Source organism: Pteropus medius, unplaced genomic scaffold (assembly GCF_902729225.1).
Source record: "Pteropus medius unplaced genomic scaffold, Ma_sr-lr_union100, whole genome shotgun sequence".
NCBI lineage: Eukaryota > Metazoa > Chordata > Mammalia > Chiroptera > Pteropodidae > Pteropus > Pteropus medius.
In genome coordinates, this window is record NW_024350924.1 from 2460172 (window position 1) to 2481313 (window position 21142).

At 48.4% G+C, this 21142-nt stretch overlaps 2 protein-coding genes across 21 annotated transcripts; both read right to left on the minus strand.

Moving 5' to 3' along the window:
- Window positions 1-943: 943 nt before the first annotated feature.
- Window positions 944-4602, minus strand: PSRC1 (proline and serine rich coiled-coil 1). 19 transcript variants are annotated; one of them, XR_005648181.1, is made up of 8 exons: window positions 4515-4592; window positions 4076-4133; window positions 3928-3985; window positions 3028-3521; window positions 2550-2664; window positions 2081-2461; window positions 1793-1990; window positions 944-1570 (listed from the first exon to the last, which is right to left on the minus strand). XR_005648181.1 is itself a non-coding variant. In XM_039841080.1 (8 exons), exons 2-8 carry the CDS (start codon window positions 4092-4094, stop codon window positions 1488-1490), a joined length of 1140 nt encoding a protein of 379 aa, XP_039697014.1. In that variant the 5' UTR covers window positions 4095-4133; window positions 4515-4602; the 3' UTR covers window positions 944-1487. The 19 variants fall into 19 exon arrangements, 18 of the variants coding, with proteins under 18 accessions (XP_039697014.1, XP_039697026.1, XP_039697023.1 ...); XM_039841080.1 differs by having other exon boundaries at window positions 944-1650; window positions 1793-1886; window positions 2213-2461; window positions 3028-3469; window positions 4515-4602; XM_039841092.1 differs by having other exon boundaries at window positions 1793-1886; window positions 2213-2331; window positions 2521-2664; window positions 3028-3469; window positions 4515-4602.
- A 4426-nt stretch (window positions 4603-9028) lies between these two features.
- MYBPHL (myosin binding protein H like) lies at window positions 9029-21010 on the minus strand. Of its 2 annotated transcripts, XM_039841099.1 has the most exons (8): window positions 18429-21010; window positions 13343-13431; window positions 12629-12824; window positions 12257-12396; window positions 11958-12117; window positions 11720-11856; window positions 10534-10720; window positions 9029-9433 (listed from the first exon to the last, which is right to left on the minus strand). In XM_039841099.1, exons 1-8 carry the CDS (start codon window positions 18574-18576, stop codon window positions 9423-9425), a joined length of 1068 nt encoding a protein of 355 aa, XP_039697033.1. In that variant the 5' UTR covers window positions 18577-21010; the 3' UTR covers window positions 9029-9422. The 2 variants fall into 2 exon arrangements, with proteins under 2 accessions (XP_039697033.1, XP_039697032.1); XM_039841098.1 differs by lacking the exon at window positions 9029-9433 and having other exon boundaries at window positions 10076-10720.
- Window positions 21011-21142: the final 132 nt, after the last annotated feature.

Below are 21142 nucleotides of genomic sequence, written 5' to 3' on the forward strand. Positions count from 1 at the left end.
GGGAAAGGTGAATGTCCAGGCAGCTGTCATTGTGATATAGGTGAATGTGTGAAATGAACCTGAAGATCAGCCATAAAAAGGAGAAGAAAACAGGGGAGGGCCCCTGGCCTGGGAACAGAGGAAGGCCATTTCGGTGCCTAAGTAGGGTGCTTCTGGGCATATGGGAGTGGGGGTGGGCAGCACCAGCAGGCACTCCACTCTTTGCCCAGTTGCCAGCTGGCTCCTTAAGTCATGGCCTGGCCTTCAAAACTCACAAGGTATTGAGTTGGTTCTCATTGCAAGAGTCAATAGCTGTGAGAAAAGGGAGACCCTTCATTAAATCTGTTAAATGAATGTTTGTTGTGCATTCAACAGCCATCTTGCACTCAAATATTTTTTCAATAAATGAATGAAATTCTCTGCCACATACAAATCACAACACTAGGCACTGCAAATCTGGGTGCCGGCCCTCGAGTCCACTAGGGGAGATAAGAGGAGAACAATTCTAATGAAGTAAGGTAGAGTATGATGGGGTGTTCCAGTATCTTCTACCTGAGGCAATCAGCAAAGCTGAATACCAGGGTACCCAGCAAAGGACCCTCTCATTGTATAAGTACAGCAGACAAGATGCTGAGGACTTCTAGGAGGCTCCATTTTCTTGCCACAGGAGGAGACCCAAGTTTAGGATCTAAATAATATATAGACCTTGGCTTGAATAGCCTCACATACTGTGAAATAAGCTATACTTAACTTGATCTGGACCTTTTAATAACATACAAATCCTGGGAAAAGGCAGCCTGTTCCCATCTAATGCCAAAAAGGGGGGTCATCACGGCTTGATTAGCTGGAATCTCAAGGCTCTAGGGTCTATTCAGGCCCTTGCCTGAGAAGCCCATCCTGGCTTCCCCATTGGAATTACATAGGCGTTTACTCCAAATTTTTTAGAAATTGGACCAAAACTTACTTTCGCATATGCAGAGACTATAAAAATACATTTATTTTATTTTAGAAAAATGCAGGTCAACAGAGTAAGCTTATCATAAACTGGCCTGTTAAGAGTCACAGAATTCACAGGAAACAAGTTCTGGAAGCCAAGGGCCTGCCTCTGCCTCTCCAAATAGGCTGGAGTCCAGTGGAGGATATGATTCAGGAGGACTGGTCCTCAGAGAGCAGGGAGGTTAGCTGCAGAGGCCATTCGCTTGTAAATGTCCAGTGAACCCACTGCCTGGGAAGATCAAACTCTCTGGGGCCAAACATGGAGTTAGGGTGGACGAGGACAACCCACTCTTCCGCATTTCTCATCTTCCGTTTGTTAATTTCACAGCTGGGGGTGACCTCTTGTTCCTAATCTTCTTTCAAACCAGAGAGTCTGAATCTCCTCCAGCTTAACCCTAATCCACTCTGCTCTCATGGTCTCTCCTTCTGGGGTGCCAGCCCTGGTGGCAACTCTTCCTCCCGCCCCTGGGCCAGGATCTGCTGAAGCCGGAAACTGCCTCCAATGAGAGTGCTTAGGAGACCGAGTAGAGTGAGTCCAGGCAGTGACTGTAGTGGTTTGCTACTGACTTCTCACTGGCTGTCCTGATCTCTTTACCTAAAGAGACAGGAGGAACCGCTTTATTGCCCTTCTTCCTCAAGCCTCTATGCCATCCAGCTGAGTTCAAGTTCCTCGGGCTAGGGAGAAATGAAACACTTGGACTCTCCAGACTTCCCTCCTCATCCTCATCTTGCCACACGGGATTCAGGGCTGATGTGTATAACAGCGCAGAAGCCCAGGAGACAGTGAGGAGAGTGACAGCATCTCAACTAGTCTTACCTGGTAGGTCCTGGGACTGCGACTCTCCTGGGGGGCTGCAGATTGCTGCGAGTGGCACCAGTAACGGGAAGATCTGGTCGTTGGGAAACAGGAACTTGATGGGAGTTTACAAAAGAAATGAATTAGCAGAAAGTTCAAATGACCTTCTCAAAATGACATACTGGTTGAAGGCAGAGTTTGGGATCGGTGCCTTTCCTCCTACCCAAAGTAAAGAACATGAAGTTATTTGAAAAACCAAGGCTCAAACTCTTGGCCCAGTCCCAAATTCTCTCCTCAACTCAGTCTCACCATCTTCAAGGAGAGTTGCAATGAAGATGGAGAAAATGGTCATTGTTACCAGCTCCGGGAGGGTACGGTCAAGCTGGGCAAGGGTAGGTATTCTTCCTCCTGACTTCTTACCCTTATGTCCATTCTTCCTACCTCTGTGCCCAGTAGTGCTTGGTTTTGGAAGTCCTTTCCGAGTTGACAGAGAATCTGGAGCTAGGGCACCTTTGCTGGGTGGTATACTCCGGCTGGTGAGTGGCACTCGGCTGGCAGGCCTGGGGATGGCCGAGGGAACAGGCAGTCGACTGGAAGTTTTAGCAGCTGCTCCCTGTGGCCGAGACAGGCGCTGAGAGTTGCTGGTAGAAGGTGGTGGGGCCAAAGCTGGTCTGACAGGGGTAGGTGGGCCTAGGTGCAGAGTAGAGGAATTTTAGGGTGAGCTCTACATCCTCCCTACTCCCAATCACCCACAGCTTTGCTGCCCAGGTCCTCTCACTTGCTGTTGCTCTCCCACTGGGCCCAGCTTTTCCCCGGATTGGAGGAATTGGTCGGGCAAGAGGAGAAGATGCTGGGCTTTTGGATGTGGGGAACAGATTGCAAGTGGGTGACTCCTGAAATACAAAGAGAGAGAGAGAGAGAAAAGGGGACTAAAATGGAAAAAGAATCTGTTCTGCTGGCTGATTAAAAGATAGCGGTGGAAAGTTGCCTAGATCCCAGTAAAGAAGGGCAGAAGTTAGCTGCCAACATCATCGCACCACCAATACCATTTATTGAGAGCTAATTATAGACGTTATAGAGCTATGCGCAGACACACTGGTAAACACATGGCTTATGGTATCTCGTTTAGTTTCAACAGTTCTGCGAGGTAGAATTTTACTATCCCCATTCTACCAACGAGGAAACCACTGTATGCCTATACCGAATCATGCACTGCGTCTGGGGGCACACATCCAGCCCAGACCCTCTAAACTCACCCTCTTCATGCTGGAGGGCCTCTTTCCAGAGGTTGCCCAAAGAGCCCTGACTGACCCCTTCCTATCGCTGCTCCGGAGTCGGGGTGTCAGGCTGCTTGGGGAAGGGGTGCTCCGAGCCAAAGAGCTCACAGTGGGCAGCAGGTCGCGGACAGGACTGTCCTTCAGCACAAAGGTCTCCCGCCGAGGGCTGGGCTTCACCCTTCGAGGCCCCAGGCCCTCGCCTGTGGTCTCCCGTTCCTGCAGGGCACACCGCTCCAGCTGTGCTGCCAGCTTGTTGGCCTCATCGAGGATCTCCTCCAGCTTCTCTGGGCTGAGGTGGCCTAAGCTGAACCTCAGACCCTGGGGGGTGGGGGCCACGGCATTTGAGTCACTTCGGTGGGAGAGGCCTCGTCGGGGGGGTTTCTCCGGAGTCACCAACACTGCTATGTCTTCCTCCTCACGACTGAGACAGAAAACAAACCAGGCACCGTGCCCACACCACAGAGAGCAAGAGACTGTACAAGGGAGACTGAGCAGAACCCACGACAGAGCTAGAGACACAACCCCAAACCATGATGCCAATGCCGGCTGTGAGATCTGACTTCTAGGTGATGAGACACCCGGTTCTAAGGCCTAATAGGCCTTTAGCATTTACTGACATTGGAAATTATGCCAGGATGAAAATGCAGCAAATCCATTTACCCTTCTTCTTCACTCCCTGCAATCTCATTCCAGCTTCTCCCGTCTTTCTTCCCCCGGTAGTAGTGTCAGAGGCCCAAGTAAATCAGTAACCCATCAGCCACAGCATGCCCAACCTTGCTAATTTACCAACCCAGGCCCCAGAGAGCAAAAATTCAGCAGTGAGGGGTTAGAGACAGAGGCATCCCTGGAAGAAAGTAAGCAAGATAAAGAGGCTGGTACCTGTCAGATGGTGACAGCCCTCCAAAGTCCAACGTCTCATCCACTATAAACTTCACATCTGTAGGGAGTCAAGAATGAACGCCAGCTTTGGGTCCCTAACGTGGTTCTCAATGGCAGGGCTTCGATCTTCCCTCCAGGGTTTCCTTACCTTCCTGCAAATCTCCCATGTTCCAGCCAGCAGGAGCAGGAGTCGGCTTAGACCTGAGCTGGAGAGAAAACATACCTTTCCTTAGGTCTCCCTCCTGCCCAAGGCCCCCAGCCAGATTCGGGGTGCGAGCCAAGGGGCTGGGGGTCATGCTGGAGGTAAAGCAAGCTTCTCAGAAGCGGCACCTGCCCGTTAGTACCGTTATCTCTTGGGAAGGTGCGCAGAGCTCTCCCTGCACCCTAATCCCCCTCATCAGACTGACCTCCCGCCCCCCTGCAGCGGGCCTCTCTCCTCACTGAGGGCGGTCTATGCGCTCTGTTTTCCTACCCGCCACCATCCTCCAGATCTTCCTCTCCCCAAGCCACCTCTCCACTCCCCGCGGCACCGTAGACACACCACACCTCCAGCCCACTCTCAGTTTTCGCTTTCCACTTCGCCTCACCTCCCGCAAACTGTGCTTTCTTCCCACAACTTAGTCCCGGGAATCTGCTCCGAGGGGGCGGGGCTCCTTTCGAATCTTTCAGGCCCCACCCACCCCTACCACCTGCGCGCAGTGATTGGCTAATCCCAGCATTCTCCGCCCCTTGGGGGGCGGGGCAGCAGTGGAGAGCTGGCCGGAAGTCTGCAGGTGGGGGCCGTGTGAAGAGCGGTTCCAAGAAAGACTCCATCCGGAGAGCTGGAGCGCGACGGGCGCGCGCGGGTGCCCGGGAGACCCTCGCGGGCCAATGAATATGGGTTTCGTTCCCTGTCACCCCCTCTTCTCCCTCTCCCCGAACCGCTTGGCGGAGCCAGAGTTTGTGGCCCCAGAGACCGGCGTGGTCACCTGACGCCCTTCGCGGCCGTCGGCCCAAAAGCTAATGCTCTGCCTGAGGCAATTGGTTTTCTTGGGTTCACTCCATATGCAAGCACCGCGTTTGCCATATTTCTTCAGTGGTGATTTTTCTAAGTTATAGAAGCGCTTAAACACTGATATCTTAGTTATGTCGAGCTTCTTCTCTAAGAAGTACATCTTCCATGGCTTTTTAGGTAAGAAATTTCAAAACCCGAGGCAGCCAAGGTGTAAAAACAGCGGGTTTTTCAAACAGGGAGATTTGGATTCAAATTCAACCGTGATCCTTTCGTTTACAAGCGAAGCAAGCTTGTCTCTTTTTATACTTAACCCCTCGGTTATCTCGGGACCATCACAGTTCCATCGTTGGGGGATAATTAGGAATATCGAATTTTATGCCGTGTGCCTTAGAGGCTTTGAGGGGCTGTTTATAATTTGCTCCTCTAAACTCAAAGCTGTGTTTGTAAAATGCCTAAGCCTACTTGTTAGGGATTTTCTTTCTGTTGTTTTCAAATGTTGCCTGTGAATAGGCTGGGCCACCAGTTAACAGCTTCTTAGGAATGTTCTAAAAATTAAATTAAAAAGGTCCTAAAAGTGGTTGAAGAGCTAGCCTGTAAACAAAGCCTGAGCGCTAGTCTCCAGCCTTTGTGACCATTATTATGGCCATTTTATAGGCTTTTTTGTTTACTTCCAGGTTTTTAGCTGTGAAGTTGAGGTGCTGAAGTTTGCAAGAGTGAGGTGTTACTGTAATAAATGCCACAGGAAGCAAAGGAGCCTTCATATTTAGTGGGGTGATAAGGGAAAGCGTGGGGAGGCCCAGAACTTGCAAGCTTCTGTGAGGGAGAGCTGAGACAAGAGGATTGCTGGTTGGGGAAAGTGGAATTTTAGTTGCTTGTAGGATTCAGGGTCTCTGGAGGTGAGAAAAACCAGTAGCTTCCCTCTGTCCAGGCAGGTAGTGGTGGAGTGGAGATCTGGCGGGAAGAAGCTGTTAATTAACTGCATTCTTTCTTCCCTTACGAAGAGCCTGAGTTGGGGAACTCTGCACTTACTTCTTCACCCATTTTCAGGTAAGTGGGGGAAGCAGTTTTGGCAAATTGCAAGTTAGTTTCTCCTAAGGAAACTCATCTCCAATTTCTTTCACCAAATTATGATTTTGAAAGCTGTTGCAGTATCAGAAAAAAGGCAGTAGAACTATTTTCTCTTCCAAATGACAACAAAGTCAGAAAATATAGATTTCAGATACAAGAATTCTTCACTCAACATAAGGCCACTAATTTGGGAAATATTTGCCCCCTGGAGCTGACATGTATGAAAAGATGTTTAAGATTTTGGATAAATCATAAGTGAATTAATGAAGAAATTACACCCCCTCTCAGGCACATGGTATGCCTTAGTTCAGAAGATACTCCACAGTGTCCAATGTATAAATGAAAAAATTCAGGATTCCAAAGCAGGTCTCCTTGAATGCAGAAAGATTAACTGTGACTGGGGTTCTGCTTTAGTGTAAAGAAGATTTTATTCCTTCATCATGAAGGTTGAGAATATATGAACTTTAAGGGGTAGCCATTGAGTACTTCAGCAAATAGAGGCATGGGGCTGTTGGCTGAGGCCAGAGGTCTAAGTAATCTTAGGGCATTATAGCTGGGAATATTTCACTCCTTCCTCACCTAGCCAGGCCCTGCTTCTGTACGCGACTGGCTGGCTCTGGACTCTACTCCATCCCCCAACATTCTCAGCAGTGGTTAAGTACATTAGACCCTACAAAATGATTTGTGTAACTGTTTTCTAAATTTTCCCAAGGATTGTGGATAACTAGTAACATTTTAGATGTATAGGAAGAAGTTAATTTATGACATATAATGGATGCCTTGGGGGCATTGGGACTTAATTCTTACAGAACACCAGTTGAGAAAGGCTGGAATAGATACTTTGCTTCAACTTGAAACAGACCTTTGGTCTGAACAGAAAAGCCTTTCATACTCTTCTCAGTGGAAACACATCCCCTTCCTCCTTAAAATCTTACCTAATATATACTAGAACCTGGAAATCTTTTCTTCTTAAGCCCATACCTACTACAGTGGGGGTCACTTAGTAAAAGAGATGAGAAGAAATAGGGAAGGCTTGAGGTCAAATAGACCTGATTCAAATCCTGACTCTGCTACTTACCAGCAGTATACTTGGAGTAATTTATGAGGTTCATCTTATTCATTTGTAAAATGAAGACTAAAAGAGACAAAGTACTTAGTTCAATAATTGATACACAGAAGGCTGTTTCAGTAATATATTACTGTGTAACAAACCACCCCCATATTCAGTGAAACAATAGCAACCATTTATCTGCTCGTGATTTTACAATTCGAGCAGGGTTCCACAGGGACAACGTGTCTCTTCTCCACAAGTAGATTGGCTTGACTATGGCTAAAGGGTCCAAGGTGGCCACACATGTCTGGGGCTGTGGTGCTGGCTATCAGCTGGAATTCTTGGCTGTCTTCTACAAGACCTCTCATAATTCAGTAATCTATCTTGAAATTCCTTACATGGGAGCTGACTTCTAAAAGCAAAAGCAGAAACTACCTGATCTCTTAAGGGTTTGGCCCAGAACTGGTCCAGCATCACCTCTGCTACATTCTTTTGGTCAAACCAGGTCACGTGGTCAGTCCAGATTCAAGGGGAAGGGAAACAGACCCCAACTTTGGATGGGAAGAGTACCATGCTCATACTAGGATGAGACGAATTGTCATTGTCTTTTGCAGACTCCATCACGGAATGCCTCCACTATCTTACTTGTTTTAAGAATGAAAACAAATGTAAGCAAGGCATCTCACCTTATTCTTTCCCTAGGGCTTAATGAGACTCTGCTCCAAGTTCTTCAGTATCTCCCAGCCCTCAAGTCTTAGGGCTCTGTCTTTAATAAGCTATGTACGTATATGTGTTTCCTGCTGTCTGGTCCCTGTGCTAGATATAAATCCTATTATCTAACTTTTACTGAAAATCCCAGAGAGGAAGAGAGCAAGTCATCTTCAGCATCTCTTTTAGTACCTGGTACTAAGTAGAGTTAAACTCAACTCTGTCACAGACTGCCTCGGGACAGGACAGTGTTAGAAGCCTCTGTGGAAGAGAATGTGGATGTGGAAAGAGAAAGTGGAGTCTGAGGGGTTCGGAGATTCCATACAGTCTGGCTAACGAATTCCAACTTTCGAAATTTTTTCCATATGGAAAAGCTCAAACAGATGGCACTTAATGCACTGAGGATACACACATTTATTTAGATCAATCCAAACCAGACGCTGTGCTGAAGCTTCTTAAGGATACAGTCTCACCACAGTTGGGCTTCCTGGAGGCACAGAAAAGAGAATTTGTTGTGGCCATAACAGTGAACAGCCAGAGCACATCCAGGGTGCTAAAACAACCCCTCTGCATGGTCCCTGGGTCCCGTGCTATGAATTCTCTACTTACCCCGCTTCATTGCTGGGCATTGGCTGGGAGAGAGGTAAAAGGACAATTAACACTAACAAGGCTAACACCAACCCAACATAACTCTCTGACAGGGAGAGAATTGAGGGATGGCGAGAGAACCGTCTTTGCAAGCCATCTGGCAGAGAGAGCTCTCCTGAGAAGTCTGTACTCTTAATGTGTACCTTACGGTTTTCATTTGCTATTTATCAATGATAGGCTTAAATAAATGGCTTCTGGGATTGAATTCATTCTCAATTTTTATCAGCCAGTAGCTGTAAGTCAGAGGAGACATTGCTAACCAGTTCTCTTTGATTCTCTCATGAGCTTCTTTATCACCTCACCCATTGATTTGTGGAAAACAATTCTGCAGCAAATAAATGATGTAGTCTCCGAAGCTGCTACAAAATTCTAAATAATAATTTGAGTTGCCCTTTGCCAGTGACATGCTGCTTGGAACCACATACCCACACGTTCAATGATTATTGACATGTAATGATAATGATGGTTATCTTCTCTTGGAGGAGAAGGAATCCATAAACTTCAAAGTAAAAAATAGGCAATGAATCTGTGTTTCACCATGCTTATGATACTGAGGTAGAAACACAATTGACAAGAGTCGCTTCCCCCTCCTTTCCACGCTGCTGCCAAGCGGTGGTGGTGAGCTTCGCCCATGCTCCACTCCTGACTGTTCCCTCGACATCTTTTCTCATAGCACCCGCCTCGCTCCCTCCCCACCCCCTTTACAATTAGGTAGATACTATCACTCTTCTTCAGAGGACCATTAGGTTTAATTCCTACCATGGAGTTGAGGAGTACAGATAGATAGAGGGTGTGATAAAAGTAGACTTCATCTATGGTAAATTCCCTCCATGGGGATGATAGTATTAACTTACAAAACAATGGTTACAGGAAAGGTTGTCACCAGTGCATGCAGGGTTGAAAGGTGCAGGAATGTATGTTTCCCAGTCTCAACAACACTAGCCGTAAACATTACATACTCTGTTCAGACACCCTGTTTCTCTTTCCTTACCTTCCTCAGAGTTGCCCTTGTCCTCTTAGGGAGCCTCAATAAGGAGCTACAAGAATTCAGACATTTCTTAATATTAATATCTCGGAAATCTCTGAGAAACCTTTTTAAAGTTTGGCAAATTTATTGGAGCGACATTGGTTAGTAAAATTATATAGGTTTCAAGTATAAAATTCAATAATATGTCATATGTATATTGCATTGTATGTTCACCCTCAAAGTTAAATTTCATTCTGTCAACATATATTTGACCCCCTTTATGCTTTCCTATCCTCCCCTTCCTCTCTGGTAACCACTAAACTGTTGTCTGTGTCTATGAGTTGGGAAACCTTCTTTCAGAGTACTGGGAAGGGATATACTTCTCTGGTCTTTTGGGAGTCCATGGTGCTAATGAGGAGTCTGTGCATAGAGAAGAACAGGTCATGTAATGATCCATTCATTCTTGATTTATGCTACACACGCTTAGAGAGAGCCCACCGTATGTCCGAACCTGGGCTCAATGCTAGCTGGTGGGGGTAGGGGGAGGAGAAGGCGGCAAAGGCAAACAAAACTGTCCTCGCCGTCACAGTGCTCATAGTTTAATGGGGAAACAGATCAGTAACTAGACCATCATAAAAACAAAGTGCTAAATGCAATGATGGAGATCTGAACGAGGTGACAGGAATGGACAAGAGAATGAATACTTTAAAAGAGGTAGAGAGGATGTGCATTTGTCTTTGGTTTGTCTAAAAGCCCAAAAAACAGCTGCAGCTTTCCTGGACTGAGTCAGAAGCAGACTATAGTTTAAAGAAAAATGATCTGGATGAGGACCAGGAGACTTGGGCTCTTTCTACCATAGTGACAACTCCTCAATTAACAGTAGAAACCTTGGGTAAACCCTTCACCTACCTTCCTGTGCTTCGGGTTCCTCCTTTGCAAAATATAAATAGCAATTCTTCCTATATTCCAGAATTAGGATGGAGAGGAAGAAATGAGATAGTGGAAAATAAAAATGGCTCCTCAAATACATCCTGATGATGACAGTGATGAGTGGGCCTGAAATGGGAATCAAACCAAACCCTTCTCCATCTAGGCTTGTATCTCTGCCCTGACTTTTCCACCTTTGGAGAGAGGAGATGACACACCTCAAGGCATGAATTCTGCCCTTACCTTTCACATCCACCCGACAGTCCACCGACGCCTCCCCCAGGGAGTTAACTGCCTTGCAAGTGTAGATGCCCCCATCAAAGGGACCAGGCTTGCGGATTTCTAGCGAGCAGATTCCCAGATTTGTGAGGGCTCTGTACTTGGGGTCACCTTGGATATCCATCTTGTTCTTCAGCCAGATGATCTTTGGCTGGAAGATAAAGTCAAAGGGGCAACAGGGATAGTAAGAAACAATTGTTCTGTCGGTGCTTAGTCTCTGGGACTCTTTGCCTACAAGGCTTGGGGACACACCAGCCAGAGAAGCAGGAGTAGGGTGCTTTAAGAACAGATGGTGCAGGGATCAAAAAGAGCTAACAGCCTTCTAGATAGCTAGCTCCCTGAACCTTCTATTTGGGAAGGGGTTCCCCTTCCAGTACCTTCAGCAGCCTTCACGCTTCTTCTTTTGATTGAAAAGAGCACCTGAAACCTCGCCTTGTTCACCAGATATTCCTGACTAGAAGAAAGGTGATAACTTCTATTCTGCCCTGCTCACGCAGCCCCTTCATGGATCAGAAGCACCGGGCGTCAGGGGCTCCTCTTTGCTGTATATACATTATTGAATCATTCATGTTCTATTTCCACTGTTGGCTTGTTCCTTCTGGTTAGAAAAGAGTTTCTAGAGTGGAATTATCGATATTTTTTCTGAGATATTATTTCCACATAGTTTGGTCCAGGACTAACACACAAAACGTATTTGATAAAGGCTGTTTTATGCCATGTGTGGAGAGCAGTGACTAGATTGTAAATAAACAGCCTTTTTCAGGGGCGTGGCCTAAGGCTCAACTCTAGGCAGCTCATATGTGTGTGGCCCTGATCAGATGAGGCTTGGGTGAGTAAGGAGAAACCAGCGGCATTCCATCACCCTTGCTGGAGAAATGACTTTGAAGCTCATGCCCAATTGTCAGCTGGTCACAAAGTGACGTCTTTATATATGAGGGACAAACATTAAAGAGAAAACTGGGAGCATTATCCACATTAGACTATCTTAGATTCTGAGTGCCCTCACTGTTCCTGCATAACCTGCTGTGGAGGAGGCAGATGATGGTGATGGGAACAAACATTTTGACGAGAATGCTCTTTGACATAACTAAGGTCAGATCAGGAGTAGGAAGCTGCACGGCTCGGCCACCCCATAGAACTCCCTGCTTACCTTGGGAGAGGCGCGGACACAGCAGAAGAGCTGAGTATCGTAGCCGGTGACTGTAGTGCAGTCTGCCAGAGGCTGGGTGAACTTTGGGGCTTCAGAGAAATCTCGCTGGGCAAAACCCTTGGTCTTATAAACAGTAGCTGAGGGGACCAAGAAGGGCTATACTCGAGGGCCTAAGATCCCCATCCTCCTTCAGCTCTTCATCCAGAACTCTTCCGAGTTCAGGGTCTCTGTGCCTTACCTGCTTTCTGGATGTGGGCGAGGTCGGCAGTGACGGGGGCCGTCTCGCTGAGCCCGCACTGGTTTTCAGCAAAGACTCGAAAGGCATAGGAGTTGCCAGCGATGAGGTTGGAGACTGTGCAGCTGGTGCGGCGATAATGCTCTAGCACCGTGAACCACAGCTTGGGGGCCCCGAGAAGATGCCGCGAGTGAGACACCCGTTTTGTGAACTCAAGCCACCTTAGCCCACCACGTGGAGCTACCAGAGCCCCATTCCAGAATATGCTATGGCTCCATCCCTCCCTCCTAGCTGGGCCTCACCCCAGATTTTGCGTCGGCCTTCTGCACCGTGTATCCGAGGAGTGCTGCATTGCCTGTGTCTCGGGGAGGTGTCCACTCCAGCGTAGCGTTGGAGCCCGAAACGTCTGTCAGTTTGATACTCTGAGGAGGGCCAGGCCTCTCTGAAAGGGTCAAACAAGGCAGTGGGCATGGTACAACTCATATGCATGGAAATCCCTTCAGGAGTGCCCCTTCCCCTTCTCTGCTCAGCTACCCTTCCCTTCAGCTACCACTGTGTCCCATGCTCCGTGTGGGGAAGTCACCCTGGCTTCTCGAGCTCTCTGTGATGGCTTCTCTTCAGCCTGGAGAGGGAGCCCCTGAGGACCAACCCATCTTCTACTCCCCCCACGGTACCGATCACCAAGATGTCAATGGTGGCAGTGGCCTCCAGCCCACCCAGCTGCACGCTGAGCTGATAGCGACCCGAATCAGCACGCTGGGCTTCTCGGATGAAGAGGATGGAGTCCCGCTCCCCATTCCGCACGCTCACACGACTGGCATCCAAGGCACAGCCATTATGTGTCCAAGTGGCTCGAGGTTTGGGTTTGCCCTGAGAAATGGGGATAAGGCTGTGAGCAGTCCCAGGAGGCCTCTTGACTCTCCACCCCAGTTCCACATGGTTACTTGACTCGCAGCTGCAAATTCATTGAGTTAGAGGTTGATGGACTCTCCCGGGGGACTTTTATCTTTCAGCAGCAGCCTATAGGATCATGGGGAAGGGGGATGGTTTTGAGTCTCCCACCCTTTGGGACTGTAGGTCATGGATACCCAGGGCACCTGAGACTAACAATAGCTACCCAAACTCCTGAGAGCCCTCCCAGCTGAGAGCTCCCAGATCTCTGCTGACTGAAGGGCATAGCCTCACCTCAACACATGAGGCCTGACCCGACCCACCCTCAGGGGTGCAGATGGAAGGGCCATTTGGTCTCAGACTTCTGGTCATGTGGCTCCCTCCATTCAAGGCCAGAACGACTGCTCGACTGTTAGCAGGACTCCTTATATCTGTTGCCAAAATCAAACCCTGTCCTGGTCCCAGAGATGGACCCAGCATGGGGCCGGCATGATCACCTGGAACGGGATTAGTAGGTTCACAATGTCTCCAACCTTCCGGATATAGGTCTGCCTCAGGGCCCGAGGTAGCCAGATCTTGGGGTTCTCTGAATGACAGAGAGAGAACAGGGTGGTGAGCCTCCTGTGGTGGAAAGAGTAGCACTCAGAGGGGATGGGTACTGCATCCAGCTGTGCTGCACGGGCAGGCGATCCAGGCGTCACAGTAAATGAAGTCCTCTCGTAGGAAATGGGAAGATTGCTCCCATCATCTTGCTGGGATTTAGGGATGAGCGACTGGCTAAAGGATCCTCTAGAAAGCGTTAAAGTCTTGGCAGTAAGAGCACTAAAGTGTGAGCCTGACGCTTCTTTTCATTTAACTCTCACTCCTGACTTTCCATTAACTGAGATTTCTTTTTTCTGTTTGTGCACAGACCAGTCCAGTCTGTGTGGTTTGTCTTTCCACTCGTTTTCTACTTTTATCCTTAACAACACTCCTTTTACCAAGGCCACTTTCAATGTTAATCCGGACCTCCAAGTGTCAGCCCCGTTCCCCAGTTTGGTGCCAGATTCCAGGAGAAAGCTTCCCCTCCTGCAGGCAGAGTCAACATCCTGGCCCCACTAGGACAGCACTGATGTCATTGCAGAGGGAGCTGGTGTCTGAGTCCCTTCCTCTGCGTAGCTGCCCAGCTCAGCGCCTGGTAGTGTCCTTCCAGTTTGTGGAGGATCACTTTGTACAAACAGAATCTGGGAAAGACTAGGTCCGCTGCTCACTCTCCCTTGATCTCCCAGGCATGTTTCAGTGAGAAGAGAGATTAGATTATGTTTATCAGCTTCCAGGATGAAGGTGAGAGTTGCTCAGGAACGTGCTGAGTGTGAGGTTTGGAGAATGACCAGGTGTAATTTCTCTCCTCAGCCTCAGGCTGCCGTGGCCAAGAAAGTGCAAACATTCCACCTGGGTTCCCTTGGGGCCTGGCTAAAATTGATACCATGTTCCAACCTTCTTGCAGCTTCCGTCTCCTCCTTCTTAGTCTGAGACAGTCAGTCCCCTACTGCTGTTGTCTTAAGTGGAATATGACAGTGCCTCAGTTCCCACCAACTCCGGGCTTCCCCCCAGTTCATTCTTAGCAGTTGCAAAGACTTCACCCCAGTACACAACTGCAGGAAACAGCAGAACTGCTTGATCGTGAATTCCAAACATTTTGATAATATCCATTTCCCTGTAAATATATTTCTGAGCATTCACCCCGATGTATGTATGTTTACTTATAAACCGAACTATTTAAATACGTACATTATATAATGGAAAATTTTGAATGGTGAAATTTGAAATAAAATACACAGTGGTTCTGCTGTGTTCTTCCTACACCTCAAATTGTGACTATTTTTTAGAGACCAGGACTTCACGTCCATATATCCCCTCCTCCGTTATGATCTCACTGTCACTTGGCCTTTGTACATGAACATAAATACGAATATTCAGTGCACGCTGTCCATCTTATTTATCTAGTTTCCATTTTTGCTATGTGGCTTATGTTTCCACCTGGATTGTGCTGTCTTCGACTGCACCTCACCCCTGCCCTGACAAAAGCAGGACCCAGGGATACAGGGCCTCGGGTGCTCTGAGGGCCGCCCTGCCTGGGCTGCTCAGGGCCTGACCGCCTCAGTAGGAACGCGACCGCCTTGGAGCCCCAGGCAGCTGAATGACCCTGCTCTTCTTGCCCTCTGTTTGACTTTGGTGGTTTGGGAGGGGGCAGAGCATGAAGAACAGAGGAAGTGTTTGTGTGATGCATTCCTCTCCTGGGGCCATCTTGGCAAGCCACCAAGTAGTTGAGAACAGGCGGATGTGACTTAAGAGTTTTCTGAAAAAAAGGAGGGCGGCAATTGAAAAGGAGGGTCAAAACCTCATCTTGTTGGGCTTGGTTCCCCCTTGTTGGGTGGGGAGATCGCCCTTCACACTTGCTGAGGAGAAGCTGGGTCTGCTGTCCTTTGCTCTGCCTATAGAATATCCGAACTGTGAGGGGCCTTGATGAGCATTCACTACAGAAGACTGGAAAGAAAGGGCTCAGAGAGAGCAGCAGATGCGCCGAAGCTGTCATGGCCGTTGTGACGTCGTGCTGGCACCAGGACTCCTGCCTGCTCCTCTAGGAATATGTCTGAGGGACCCATTCCCTGAGCATGGCGATCTGTTTACTCAGGGAATGGGTCCACTTGGGACTGGGCACCATAGTCAGGCCTTGACCATGATATTGTCCCTGGAGGGAGGCAGCAAAGAGAAACCCTCAAGAATTGAAAAGGCTGAGGCGAAGAAAGGAGCCAGGTTGTCGTGTCTGGAAGGTTTGCCAACTGAGCCCTGCGCTGCTTAGGCCTCAGAAAGGAAATGGGCTTCTGGAGATTAGTGCATGCTGATGTAGGTATTTGTTCCCACTTAGTGTTTCTTTTGTTTCTTAGAAAAATGCCTTGGGAAATGTTAGCATTGTTTCACCTGAACTAAAGAGAAAAATTAAATAAGTTTACGTGTAACATAAACTAAGATGGAATTAGAAGGATGAGCAGAATGGCCCTAAGACCCAGAGGGGACTCCAGTGGAGGCAGAGAGACAGGGACGAAAGGCTGACAGCTAGGATGGTGTTCTCTCCCTCCCTGGAGGGCTCCTGTCCCAGTTCTTGGCTTATGTGTGGAATTCCCTGACACGATGATGAATTGATAGGGGACAAACTTAAGTTACTAGAACGTTCTGACAGGATTAGTAGGTGAGGATATGGCTTTCAGCAGGCTCCAGGCCCTGGTGGGAGGGCAGAGGATGGGCTTGCCGCCAACACAGTTGACAGTGTGCAGCAGGTGGCAGAAGAGTGTTTGACAGCTCTAGGTGTCCCAGGAGCAGCAAGCGCTTCCCCAGCTCAACCCAGGCCTGCCCAGCAAACAAGAGCAACCTGACCCCTTGCTGAGAATGTTAATAGGAGGGCTCGTTCGGGCATCTCTTTTCACGCCTCCACAGTCCAGCGAGGTGTTAATTGTACTGACCTTGGGGAAACATGGCCTTCCCCTCCTCAGATGCAGGAGGGGTGTGAACCAAAGACTAGAGACCGAAAGTGGAACCTAGCTTTTCTAAGACCGGGTTTGAGAGCCACGGTTTGGTTTTATCCCTCCAGAGAGTCTTGGGGAAAAGACATTTTGAAAAGTCCTTTGAAAGCCCTCGACTTCTGAGCTGTATCTCCCTTAGCACTGTATTTCTCTCAGACTGTCGTCTAATTCTTTCTTAGAAATTAGTAGAGAAGGAGACTACTTAAAGTCCAAAGATCTCGACTCTTCTCGTTCGAAAATTCCTCCTGGCTCCACCCTCTTTCATTCTGCTGAAGTTTATGCCCATTTTCTTATTCTATGCTCATGGGAAAAATTGTTCGTATTCTCTCATAATTTCCTTTCACATGGTTAAAGATTTTCATCCAGCAGCTCGCTAAGGGCTGTGTCGTTCAGACGATGTTATTAATTGTGGCCTGGAGAGTGAAGAAACAAGATGGACACATTTGAAGAGTGAAGGGGGTGCGTGTGTGCACGCGTGTGTGAAGAGCATGAATGTGTGAAAGCGTCTGTGTGCATGTGAGTGTGTGTGTTTATGTGCATGTGTACATGCACACGCACATAAGACTATGAGTACATGCATGCGTGCGAGTGAATAGTTCAGACGAGGATGAATGCACGAGGTGAGCTATGGCTTTAAAATGTAACCAGAGATTTCCAGGGATCCAAAAAGTACCAACATTTCTTAGGGAAACATTGGCAGATACCTAGGATGTGGCCTCGTCTGCGGGAGTGTGATGAGAGAGCAGTGTGGTGACCTCGGGAGCGCCTTGCGAAGGACAAAGTGTCATCTCCTTGAAGCCCTTGAAACTAAAGTCAAAGAAATTAAAAGGACATAGAGACAGGCGACACTTCGCTGAGGAGACCCGTCACCCCTCCCCTCGCAGTAGTCTTCCCCTCGAGCCCTGGCTCACTGTCGCTCTCTCCAACATTGTTCCAGTCATGATTCCCGGTGAATTCAACACCGTCCTGCCAATTTCTGCAGGGTGTCCCATCTGTGCCCGCCTCTCCTCCAGTGATTTTGTTCCCCTCTCCTTCGGTCTGGTTCTTTGCTCATTCTCTAGGCTAATAACCGCATTATTGCCCACCAAACTTTACATGATCTTTTCCATAGCATAGTTATCTGAGAAGTGCTGCCTCCCTGGCTGTCTGTCTGACCGTGAGACTAGTTCTGCCAGTGATATGTGAGTAAAAATGATCAGAATTACTCCTGAGCCAAGGCTTTTAAGAAATGAGTTCTCTATCCCTTCTTCCACTTCTGGTCGGCTGAGCCAGGCACAGTGGGGACACCCCAGGTGAGTGTCGCAGAGCTGTTGGCTACCGAGATCCCAGCCAAGGACAGCTAGGGGTAGGCGGCATGGCTGCTAGTAGGGAAACTTGGGACTGGAAGGGGCATCCGCCACCTCCTAGTTGCAAAATGCCTCTTTGCCGAGAGGCTCACGGAGATCACCAGGGAGGAGAAGCCAGATGCTCCCACAGAAGGGTTCTGCTTCCATGGAGCTCAGAATGCGAGAGGACGGGACTTCCCACGGGAGCTGGGGGGTGTTGGGGTGGGCTCTGGAACCATGGCACTGTCAAGGGAAAGAGTATCGTGGACCGTTCACTAGCTAGCCTCTCAGTTATGCAGGCTTTTCATTTCCCTCTTCTCCTGATCTAGATGGCCACCATCTCGCCCCTCATTCCCTTCCTGCCTGGCATTGGTATATCGATCAGGTCCTCCCAGTCCCTATGACAGACATTTTTTAAAGGTAAAAATATAAGATCATTTTTAGTTACTCTAAAGTGCCAAAAACACCATTCACTGAATTCTCAGCTAAAAAGCAAAAACCCAACAGCCATTTGAGCAGCAAGAAAGAATCTACCAAGGAAGGGGGCGGGAGCTCCAACTAATAATCCTCCATCCTAAGTCCCATCCCATGAAGTCATGCACCTCTGCATACACCTACGGAGGTGCAATGAGGTATAGGAATATCCTCCCAACTCCCACAACCCGGCCTCCCCGCCCTCCATAACCCCCACAGGTCACCTTCTACAGGGGACAGGAGGAGCTGGGGAATGGGGCTGCCGGCTCCCTGTCGAGGTGAAGTCTGGAGTTCTTCGGCATCAGCTGGGCTGACTTCTTTCACCTTCAGCGTGGGTCCCGAGGCCACCTCTGCTGCTGTGGCTGCCTCCATGCCGGGCCACCCGAGGCTGGGCTCCAGTGGCAGATTTTCACTGTTAGTGGTGAGGGAGGGGCTGAACACCTGCTCTCCAGCCTCTCCAGGGGTCCCTGCCACAGAGTTATGTAATTGGGCTGGCTTTGCCCCACCCAGCTACTCCCAGCAAAAGGGCTGAAGCAGGGGCTAGGGGAAGAGAGGGGGATCAGGCAGCAGCCGAGAATAGCCACAGGAGGAGGCTGAGATGGCTGTTATCTTGGGAGCGAGATGACACCCCTCACACAGCACCAGGGAGGGAGGAGAGAGCTTGCGCTTCAAACAGCTCCCCGCTCTCTACCATGCAGACCATCCAAATGGGGCCTCTGGCTTCTGTCAGGAGGATTGGGTGACATCTCGACTTCTGACCTCCAGATCATCCGACAGTGTGTTCAGGTCCAGAGAAGGGGTTCCCGGGATTAGCTGATTGACAGGCATACCTTTAACTGCTCTCTGTTCCCACATTCAATGAGTTGTCTTGTCAACTCGACCTTTCTGGGGTGCGTCCCCATTCTCTTTCACCTCCCCCTAGTGGTAGTGGAAGGTAGAGTGTGTGCTCTGGAGACAGACGACCAGGGCTCACTTTGGCTGTACCACCAACTAGCTGTGTGACTTGCAAACACATTAGTCTCTTTGGTCTGTTTCCTCACCTAAAAAATGGATATAATAATAACCATAGAGTTGCTGCAAGGATTAAAAGAGGTAATCTGTGTAAAGTGTTTAGCAGAGTGTAACCAACTGCGTGCTTGATAAATAAGCTATTTTTAGGTCAGGTCAGCACTTGCCCCTTTGAAAGCTCCCTTGCCTATGAGATAAAGTACAGATAGAGTAAGAGGCGGCCGTTGTGGAGGGAAGAGAGCCAGGGGCATAGGGTCAGAGGACTTGAGTGTGACTTTTGGCTATACTGCTTACTCATTAGTTAGGTGACCCTGAGCAAATCACGGCCTCTGGTGATTTGGTCTATGGTCTATGAAACAAGGGATAATGATGCCATGATTGTGTTGAGGATAAAATCACAAAAATACAGAAAAGTGGCCAACCCACTGTAGGTGTTACATATTAAAGGTCCTATGATTTCCAGGCTTACCCCAAACTATCATTCTAGACTTGTTGTACCCTCCATCCAAATTATCTGGTTTCCCATCACCCCCTTATCTCCAGAAGCCAGCATTCCCTTGTGTGTGTGTATGTGTATATATTTCTATATAGACTCCGAGAGCAGTTTTAGGTTCATAGCAAAGTAGAGCGGAAAGTACGTAGTTCCCATATACCACCCTCCACTATGCCTTTATTTTTTTATGGAAAAAAGTGAGGTGAGCATGGTTGAATGAATAGACTCTTTACTCATTTTCCCCCTTTTAGCCCTCAGTTTGAGGGCAGAGTCAGTAGGATCCCAGAAGCCTGTGTTACCGTCTTAGGGTGTGGGACAGAAGCCCAGAACTCCTCTTTGCAATTTGTATAGGCGCTCAGGGCCAGGATAACCTGTAGACACACTTTGGATCCAGGAGCTAGGATGGCCAAACAAACAGGGTGACTGTGGAGCTCGACCTCTGGAGCTGGTTGGTAAGAGGCTGCACTTGTGCCATATAAGGGCTAATGTGAAGGCCTCTCTCACTGATTTCTCTTGCCTGACCTAGCCAAGGCCCTTGTATGTACAGACAATCCCCACACCAGGGGACTCCACACTCCCCCTTACACCCCACTTAACTCGTGCTTTGATGAGACTGGCCCAAGTTTTTTTGGTTTTAGCCCTTGGTTGCAATGAAGGTGTGAAATGCATACTCCTAGGGTCTGTCCATTAAAACAGTCTAATTGAACAGGTTTGGGTGGGATCCAGGAATCTGCATTTCATAAAGCAACCTAGTGATTCTGCTGCAGGAAGTCTGAGAATACTATGTTAGAGAAACCCCTGAAAATAAAACCACCTTAGATCTACTGGGGGAGGAACTCTTCCACCAGATGGTGGGTTCCTCAAGAGCCAGGTTTTTTCAGACTGAGGTGAGAATAAGTACTCCGTGGATACATCACCCCAGGATGGCAGGCTGAGGAGCCAGCTCAACCTTGGCTCCTAAAGGAAATATTTTAGAAGCGAGGAAGCCTGCAACTCTTTGAAGGTCTTTAAATGAAATGGATCAGGAAGGGCTGAGTAAGAGCAGCAAGAGAAATATCTTGTCACCAAAGTTCAACTTCAGTGTTGTCATTTGTCAAACCTGCTATAAGGAACACATAATTCGGGAGAGTAATTATATGTTGCTGTGTCCGGAGGAAAAGTAATTGAAACCTGAGAAGGTGTGTGGGGTGGATTAGACTTGCTGGGGGTAAAACAAGAAAGCTGGTCTTACAAATACCCACGGGAAGTAGACGTTTATGAGCATAAAGAGGAAAAAAAAAAGTGAGTAGTTTCCTCCGTAAGTTATCTTATGCCTTTCATACTACAAATGCACAGCCCTGGCATTTAACTGGCTTATTTGCTGGTTTGGTCTGATTGCTGAAGCTAGAAAACTGGAAAAGCTATCATTATTAACAAATTGTAGCTTAGTCGTTTCAA